Source organism: Erigeron canadensis, chromosome 9 (assembly GCF_010389155.1).
Source record: "Erigeron canadensis isolate Cc75 chromosome 9, C_canadensis_v1, whole genome shotgun sequence".
In the NCBI taxonomy this organism is placed as follows: Eukaryota; Viridiplantae; Streptophyta; class Magnoliopsida; order Asterales; family Asteraceae; genus Erigeron; species Erigeron canadensis.
In genome coordinates, this window is record NC_057769.1 from 27,768,658 (window position 1) to 27,778,685 (window position 10,028).

The following is a 10,028-nucleotide window of genomic DNA, read 5'->3' on the forward strand; positions in this document are numbered from 1 at the left end:
ATATCGATAGAGATAGATAGGTGTTTGGGGATATAAAGTTATATGTTTTAGATTGAATGTAGAGTTGGTGAAAAATTAAATTGGATTCTTGAACAAGATCTTTGGAAATATGGGATGACAGGATGTGTAGTCAGATACAGATATGTAATATATTAATATGTATATTACTAACTAAATTCTTTTTTATTACAAATAGTCCATGTGATTCCAAAATGACCAAAATGCCCTCACGTGATATGCACGTGAGGGGGTTTCATGGCTAAAACTAACAGAAGTTAGTGTAAGGGACTAGTGGCAACGGAAATGAAAATCGTAGGGACCATTTGCAACAAAAAAAAAAACCACAAAGGGCAAAATGCGAATTTGACAAACCATAAAGACCATTTGTGACAATTTCTCATAGATTAATATCTAGTTATGATTTAGTTTAAAAAGGTAAGAATTAATATGATTTAATGACTTTTGATCATTAAACATTAATTACGTGTATTGATATTTTAGAAAATTTGGAGTTCATTAAGCCCACTAACCGATGTCTCACGGATACAATTCCCTAATTAAAAAATAAAATTAAGATATGTGAATTTAATGTAGTATTTATAATTAGCTACCAAAAAGTTCATTTTACCCTTGTATTTAAAAATAGTTGGAATTTTTGGAACAAAACTATATAGGTATGTTTGACATGAAGCTTTTTGGAATTTGTAGGAGCTTCAAGCTTTTAGCTTTTAACAAAAAGCTCCTTTATAACAAGCTTCAAGCTTTTAAATCCATCAAAAAGCTATAAGTTTAAACGCTACATGGACTAGCGTTTTGAAGTGGCTACAAGCTTTTCACAACTTAATTACATAAATAACCATACAAGTGATCTTATATACTGACATATGTAGCAATGCTTCGGAATTAATTTTTTAAAATAATGTTTGTGGTAATGCTTTGTTGAGAGTACTACACTAACATATTTATTTATATTTATTTTCTTTTGATACTCCATAAAATTAAGTTTCGTTTAGTATATTTTATACATAGATAAGAAACAATTTAAATATTATTTTGTATACATTTAAATAAAATAGAACTTATACACATTTTAATATTATGTCCATTTTAGTCATTTTACACATTTTATTAAAAGCTTAAACTACCTTGACAAACACTTAAATATATATTAAAAAGCTACCAGCTATCAACTTCTAGCTAGTTTTGCCAAACATACCGTATATCAATTATTAAGTTGAAGTATAATTTAACTAGTACAAATATTAATATATGACATTTATTTTGAGAGAGACATTGATGATAAGGTAGACAATAGATATGGGACGAAAGAAGTTAAACTATATATACATTTTAAGCTCGTCCAATATCAGAGAATTTATTTCGGAATTGATGTCACTATAGGAAACTAGGATGATAAAGTCTTGACTTATTACAGACTTTAATAAATACGAGAAAATTAGAACCTAGTTTTGACAAATAAGTCAGGTCCGTTCTTGAATAAATACATGTTAAGAGGCCAGTGGCATCCCAGACCTTTAATGAAGGCTTATTTGGGCAGCCAGGGTTCAAATCTAAAGGGGCGCAGGTTTCACCTCAAATGACATTCAATGCCGTAGATGTCGTGCCGTTTGGCAATTTATCAGAGGGTTTTTCCTGTGAATTACCGCAATGGCATCCTGCCCAGTAGATGTAGAGACCACATATGGGGTAAACAGACTTTGACAAAAAACGAACGTTAAAAAAAATTGATAGTAAATTGTAGGCCGATAGTTATTTCAAGGTAAAAAACGCATTAAGATAGAATGGTATTGGTATATCAACATTCAACCCTTGTGTCAAAAAAGTATATAAAAGTGTATTTGTAATATTAAATTAAAAATTAGGAGGACTAATAGAGCCAAGAGTGAATAATAAAGTTGCAACTCAAAGGAATCCTGATTTGGTGAATATTGTTGCACCAACAAACTTAAAAAGCATCATGACTAGGAAACCGATTAGCTCTTGCCTCTTGAGATCAAAACTAATGTTCAAACTTTAGTAATGAAGTAGTTTAGCCTATTTTTTTTGTTGTAATTTAGTAATATATTTTATTTACCCTTAAAAAAAAAGCTTGTAAGAAATCTAGGTTGTTGATTTAATACGTATAACTCTTGGTTTGGCATATCTCGCAACTAAGGCTTTATTGTGCATATTTCGTTAGTATATTCTTTAAAGGCAGCTATATAAAATTCATAAAAGTAGTCATATATCGTAACTGATCGAACCGGTCTAAACTTATACTCACACTAGAAATTATATTGATGAACTCAAATTCTCAAAGGACCTATCCAAAACTATTGCAAATGCAAACTAGAAACAACTCAATCAATAACAATGAGATATAGAAATCCAACCATCTTAGACACACTCAACATTAAGATCTAACAAACGCGTAGCCACTTAAGCAAATTACCCCATGGAAAGCATGGAAATTGGTTTGACCTTGACAACTGAAACGAAACTTGACCCGAACCTCAAATCAAGACCACACAATCAAACTTATTGAGCTTTGACCTTTGACAATGAGAGATAACCCATACAATATTACTTTTACTGTATATCACTAAATATGTTTTATATAATGAAACACCGACCAAAATCATTCATACATGGCAGAATCCGCATAAACAACAACTAATATAATTTTTTTAAAAGCAATGAGCCAGTGACTAGAAAATCTTTTAATCTTTCGGGTAATAGGAACTATCATGATTGTTGTTTGAAGGTGTGTAATTTTTGTTTTGGCTTCTATGTAGACTTTTTGTGCATATAAATTTGACAGTTTCCGACCACAAGTCCACAAGCATTAAACAATTTAATATAGTTACCGTCCCATTAAATAGTAACTTACCTTTTTCTATTTAAGTCTAAAGTAAATCAACACATCCATTCAACCAAATTGACAAATATGACCAGCTAAGTAGACACGTAACAAGAGCCAATTTAGTTTTTATAATAAATAAATGAATACATGAGTCACATGTAAAGATTTCCATGATAACACATAGATGTCGTTCTATTATTATTTGATGTTAAAATGTTTAAAGGCGACATAAGAATTGACATAACAACTATAAATGTTCTTCCTTCTCTTCGCAATAGTTAATTGAATGAGTGGAGTATAAGCAAAACCACATTTACCTAAAGTCACTCATTTCATCATCATAATAATAACCATCTCTTTCTAACCTAATTTCCTTAAACAAACTCCACTTAGTGACTTAGATATATTGTTCTTGTAAGACAATGACATACCCATGTTTTCTAACTTTAGTATCAAAAAGTAAATATTATTATCATTATTAATAGTTAAAATGATGATTCTTTCAACATAAGTCCACCTTAGGCCCAATTCATTCTTTACCGACCCTACATCACTTGATAAACCATATTTTTAGAAGAAACATGTGTTTTATTTCACGATCTTCCAACTCTCTTGTATCATCCACACGCCAAAAACTCAGAAAGCGTGAAAAAATTATAGAGATTATGGGACGCATTGCGCTGTTATTGTGCTACAAGTTATCTTATGTTTGCTTTCAAGTGGAGAATCTAAGGGGCTGATTGGTATTGATGGAATCAAAGAATGGTAAAAATAGGACTTCAACATTGAAAAAGTCAATATCCCTTTCACATTTACTTGTCAATAGTGTTGCCATCATAACAAATGCTTTCACTTTAAATTAGAACAAAGTGTCATTTCACGAATCCTTTCGATTATATGATTAGAAAGAAAATAGCCCAATACAATTACAAGACCAATGGGCCAATAGTCGATCTCTTTTTGCTTAAAACTAGAGATGGCCAAAAAAACAAGTCTGCAAAAACCGAAATCGCGACCGGAAAAAAACCGGTTCCTCAAGGACCAACCGGTACCAAACTGGTTCCACTTTTGGATCCAAAAATCAGTTCCGAACCGGTTCCAAATTGGATCGATTCCGGTTGGTCAAAAAAATCGAAAAAAACTGGTCAAACATTGACCAAGAACCGGTTCCTCCAAGAACCGGATTTTGGCCATCTCTACTTACAATTGTACAAATGTAAATCAGTTCATGAAGAAAATCATCTTTATAATGGTTCCATTCAACCTTAGACCCTTTTTAAATTTTAATATTTTGACTTCTTAGAAATAAAACTTAACCCATTTGAAGTTCTTAGAAATAAAACTGTCATATTCATAAGTAAATGAACTGAAAATGTCATCCAAGGTGATTGCCGATTTGACGTTCCCAACCCCTGACTTATTTTAAAGTGAAGTATGGCGTAAAATTGCACGTGAACTAAAACAATATGGTTACAGATAGTTAAACGCAAAACTGTTATCACTCCACACAGTCTGATAAGCTCTTACTTGTTTTTACTATAATTTTCTTAGCTCTACAACTGCTGCAGTTATGTGACAGATTAAAACTTAACATAATCTGATGATCTATAATAAATCATGTTTCTGGCTCACCAGGAACTTGTAGATTCCACTTACCTGGACCAGCTTTACGCTCCCCCCGCTTTCTCTTGTTTTTTGGAACCTGGAAATCTGAAACTACGCTTGGTTGAACATTTGATTGTTCATGAGGGTTACCATCTTTGGTTGCGGTGTCGGACTCTATTGTTGGATCAAGATGCATGCTTTCTTCTTCTTCGTCGTCTTCTTCACTTTTTACTTCCTGTTGTACTGTGAGTTGATGTTGGCAACTTCTTAATGTGTGCCTTTCTGCTTCAGCAGGTTGTGCATGTACCAGCATATTGTCTAAAATCTGCATTAATTCAATCAAATTGGAATTAAATCTATCTACCACATACTCTCTTAAGCCAATATATCGAGCGAATTCCAATGATAGCATAAGGGTATACATATCTTTAAAGCTAACAAGCGGTACAAACTAAATGTGGCAAAATGAGGGCACGGAAAGTAACAACTCAAAACAAGTACTACTTTGTTAGGGGTCGAATTGACAAACATTTGGGCAAATGACATTACATTTGGGCAACTTTCAACCAAATAGACCCATATGAGCAGATGACCAATTTCCTTTTAAGCTGACACTTTTACTTAACCTGGCTGACCCCTAGAAGATAAACCACTACCTGAAAAGCATATCGGTCAATTGCAACCTCTGGTACAAACTGAAAAGGGTACTGAAAGTGCAAAAGTTTTATTCGTTAATGGTGGATACAATCATAGAATTAGCCGGGATGAGAGTTGGATGTGAAGTTATATAAACAATTATTGGAATTTTCATTTGTTTGAAAAAACTAGAGTTCACATTGACAAATTTGAAAATGCCAAATTAAACTTGGAAGCGACTAAATATAGGATCCGCTTCTTGATATCCCTTTCAAGGCATCTTAAAAACACGATCTCTCATCTTGGTTTGAACATGGAAGAATCTCAATCCATATACAATAATATGGGGTTGTCAAAATTATCAAAGAAAAACGACACATAACAGCATAGTTGATATTAACAAGTGAAACAGGCACGAAATGACTTACATTTTCACACGAATCTCCGATATGTGGTGGATGTTGTGTAACGTCAACAGATGATAAGGTCCCCACTGTGCTTTCAATTATATCAGGTATATGGAAACCCTCTTCATAGTTTGAAACTGCAAGTTCAGACATTCCTAAGCCTCCCAAATCAAACTCCGAATTAGAGAAAGTAGGACTATGAACAGCGCTGGTCTGTTCTTCGGCAGGAACAAGATAATTTAAATTCTCAGATAAAGGAAACATCTGAGCATTTTCGGATATCACCAAATCAAGTTGAGCTTTATATTTCTGAACCCGAGAATGTGCCATATCAATCTTCCGAAGAATCAGCTCCATCTCATTATCTTCTTCTTCGAGAAATGAAGAGTTGCTATTCATGTCAAGGGCAAGCGTTTCCTGACTAGTAAAATGTTCTGTGAACATAGTATTAAACAAGAAACAGCAAGTTAGATTCAACCTTCAAAGTAATTCTCAAGACTTGAGATATGATAAGGGTTTGACATACCCGTGGCCCATCTAAACATCTACTTGGGTTATGTATGGCTCAAATGGGTAGTATATAAAAGTAGCTCAAAAAAAAATGTGTCAAAAAGGTAAAAAACTGTCTATGTTGAATTTTTAATACATACAAATGATAAAGTAAGACGCTTTTCCCTGTCCAGGTTACCCGGGGAGAACGGGTCATGACTCAGATGTATGTGGCCTAACGGGTATTCTTAATACATACAAATGGGTAAAAAGATGAGGCTTCAATGTCCTGGTTACCCAGAGAGGATGAGTCTTGACTCAGATGTATGTGGCTCAACCGGGGTATCCTCATGACCATTTGAAACCTAATTCAGACCTATGGAGGTTCAAAGCTGAAACCTCTTGTGAGAACATCAAGACTTCTAACCACTAGCTCACCTTGACCTACTAGATTCCTTTATTAGAAAAAGAATCTGTATATATTTGTTATAACTGTACTTGTAATTATACTTGACCCACAAATTATTTATATAAAAAGTTGGACAAAATCTGTTCAGGTTAGTCCATCTGTACCACAGGTTAACCTATTTTGACTCATTACCCAACCTACCTGACCCGTTCGCTTTACCACCTCTTGCTTAATATCATGAGGAATCTGAGGGAAAGAGATAGATGGATCAAATCGAAGTTTATGGAGATGGAATTGCAGATAAGGAGAGAGAGAGAGAGAGAGAGAGAGAGAGAGGAGGTGCAAGGAAAATCTCTTTCAGTCAACTAGTAAATAAATGGATATAAGGCACTAGAAGAAACTAATAAACATGATAGTTATATGTAATCATCTACCAAGGTGCTCCTGTGCATGTCTCTTACTACATAAGACCGAATCATATATTGCATAGATGAGAAGAATACATGAAAAACATTCATTGACAATAATAGTTTGAAAGGATCTCGAAAATCGACTTGGGGCTGTATTAAAGTATGCAGAAACATGATATTTGAGCACACAGAGCAGGTAACAAGAAAGTAACTAAATATGTTGGCCAAGAATCAAAGCCTTAAAGGCATGATCAAACATTGCTGATTTGTAAAATATATCTGACTATATGCCCCTTAACCAACTAAATATTATATTTACCAAAACACACGTAACTCTTTGATCAAATTCCATGACTGCCAAACTTGAATGAGTAAAAAGCATGTGGCTAATAAGGTTCAGGTCAGCAAGATCTCTACAGACGTAAAAACTATCAACTTTGTGTTGGGTAGCAGGTAGCAACTGTAGGTAGAACAAAGAAGAATGAAACCCGATTATGATTAGGGTTTCTATACTTCTGTTTGCTACTTAAGGGTGTAGATATTAAGTTCCTTCTATAAATCTTGCAAAACACCACAGCAAGTTGAATGCCAAATTTATAGCATAAAACAATCAAAATGTGAGATTACTGCAACTAGTTTGAGCTTTCGTATACTATATGTATATTACCTGGGTCTTCAAAATCATCCATGATGCAAAGTTCATCTGGATCCGGTTTCTTACTTTCTGAAACAAAAATAATATTCAGGTATCACAAAACTGTTCAGAAAAGGGCACCAAATCATAATGCACAATGGTGAAAAAAATGTACCATGGTAGGAAAAGAGATAATGTTGTGACATATACAAGTCAACATCAGCCGTCTCTTCAACTCTCACCCTTTTCCTTCTTTTCATGAGTTTTCTTCGGCGTTTTTGACTAGTATACGGCATTGATCTTGAACCAAACCCTTCTGGAATAGACTGATGCGTAGCCAAGTGTTTTGTCCGAGAATGCGCTGCAATTTTTTTGGCATATTTCAATGCTTGTGACTCAAACTGCTTTATTTTCAATTCTGCCCATTTACATCGCCACATTAAAGGACGCATAAAGCTTCTCCAGTGATTGGTCAACCGCTTCTTCCTAATAAAACCAGAAACAGAAGCAACCACAATATATCACTGCAAAGAACTATATCATATCCAACCAAATAGTCGACACACAATACAAGAAATAATTCAGCTAGATTACCATGTATAGCTACTTTAAGACATAAATGCATCACAACTTCTCATACAGAATGAGATTATAATCATAAGAAGCCAAAATCAACAAGTGCAATAAACAACATTAACCGAATATATTACATCAAACTAGATAGGAGGACACACAATACAATGAACTGTGAGCTAACTTGAAAAACGCACCTAGGCCTACTTATCATATGAACAGAAATATTCATAAACAGTTAGAATATACTAAAATGGTAATTCTGACAAACACTATGAAAAGAAAATAGCAAAGTATTCAATTACCATCTCCACCAAAATCGCTAATCTGATGATCAAACACACTCTCACCGCAAACAGTTCCGAAATCAACAAAAAACCAACATTAAACCAAATAATTCACACAGATCAACAGAACTTTCAAATAAGTGATAGGCTAATTTAAAATGCAACGCCACTCATCATTACCATTAAGATCATACATAAAAGAAGCCAAAATTTCTTCCACACTAAAAAACTATAAAACATACATTAACAGAAACACACCTCATTCACAGAACAGCTCCGAAATCATCACACACAAATATATATGTGTGCGTATAATTCAGGATTTTGAATAAAATAAGAACACTTCAAAAAGATGAATGCCACAAACACATGATAATTCACATACGGTCAACAAAATCCCTACAAAGGTTGGAGGGCCTTTTCTACCATTTAGGTAGAACATGGAAGCAACCTCTCTACTTAGGTAGAGGTAAGGTTTGCCTACAACTTAACCTCCCCCATACACCGTCGAGGTATTGGGGCTCAAAACCCGCGGGAGGCAGCACTGAGCAGTTCCTTTCTTATAAATGTGAAACTAATCCAATACACTTTCTTAAAACTGCATATAAGCCGTAAAAATCATAGTTGCCCAATTATGCGTCCGGCGTCTCAAACTATGCACTTATGGTCTATTTTAAATGGTACATCCAATTTTCGGCACATCTTTGAGATGTATATGAAAGTGAACTTTGTGACATCATATATATGTGAATATGATGCTTTCTTACAATTCTAATTTTTAAATTATTCTTACAAAAACCTTAACCTATAATTCGACTATATATACACTCATAGTTTGACAACTTCATGATCCCTAATTTAACAATCATAACATTCATAGTTTCATAACCTAATTTCACAAAATATAAATACATATATATATATATTCACTTTTCTCATATATATATATATATATATATATATATATATATATATAGACATACCTGAATCTAAAGACAGTACCAAACTCATCATCAAAAGAAGTAGAGAATTGAGAATCAACTTCAGCGTCATCACTAATTGAAGCAGCTGCAGCTGAATTATTACTCGTATTTGTAGATGTTGTATCGGCGAATGAAGTTGAGTAATCTGTTTGATCGGAATCACCGCCTCCTCCTCCGGCTGCTGCTGTTTTAATTGTTGGAGCTCCGACAAGTGGTGGTTGTTTGTTGAGTTCAACGGCGGTGATACGGTGGTGGTGGTGGTCGGACATTGCAGACAAAGTGTGGAGACTGGCTGCTGCAGCAGCTGCTGCTGTTGTTTCCATTTTATTTGTTTTTTGAAAGATGGCGGCTTCATGCAAAGTTTTGTAGCAACAAAACCCTCGCAATGAATAATGTGATAAGTTACATGTTCCGCTAGATTCCCCAAATTGTCCTTTATTTATTTTCTTCCATGTATACTAGCATGTTAACCGCGTAATACGGTGGTTGTTATGAGGGCGACGATGTGATAGTAGGGGAAATTGTTGGTGGTAAATGATGCATCAATTGATGTAGATTATTGATATAAAGGGTCAATGGAAATATTTTAAAAGATAAAAGATTAATAGTGTAACTTAATCATTAATGTTATGGGGCAGTGTAAGTGAAAATATTTTAATGGTGAGTGAAAATATTACATATTAAGTGTGATAAATGAAAATATTACATAGAAGGACGTTTTAGACATTTACC

At 34.0% G+C, this 10,028-nt stretch overlaps 1 protein-coding gene across 1 annotated transcript; it reads right to left on the reverse strand.

The window, feature by feature from the left end:
* Positions 1 to 4,298: 4,298 nt before the first annotated feature.
* On the reverse strand, positions 4,299 to 9,694 carry LOC122581996. Its single transcript, XM_043754331.1, has 5 exons — positions 9,297 to 9,694; positions 7,629 to 7,939; positions 7,487 to 7,543; positions 5,533 to 5,945; positions 4,299 to 4,793 (listed from the first exon to the last, which is right to left on the reverse strand). The coding sequence occupies exons 1-5, from the start codon at positions 9,617 to 9,619 to the stop codon at positions 4,479 to 4,481; spliced, it is 1,419 nt and encodes a 472-aa protein (XP_043610266.1). The 5' UTR covers positions 9,620 to 9,694; the 3' UTR covers positions 4,299 to 4,478.
* Between the last annotated feature and the right edge of the window lie 334 nt (positions 9,695 to 10,028).

Bases quoted from the DNA above. Each gene is read 5' to 3' on its own strand.
- LOC122581996 (XM_043754331.1), bottom strand. From the start codon at position 9,619: ATGGAAACAACAGCAGCAGCTGCTGCAGCAGCCAGTCTCCACACTTTG. The intron at 7,544-7,628 runs GTACATTTTTTT...TTTTTGTTTCAG, and splicing joins TTATCTCTTTTCCTACCATG to AAAGTAAGAAACCGGATCCA. The intron at 4,794-5,532 runs GTAAGTCATTTC...GAATTAATGCAG, and splicing joins TCGGAGATTCGTGTGAAAAT to ATTTTAGACAATATGCTGGT.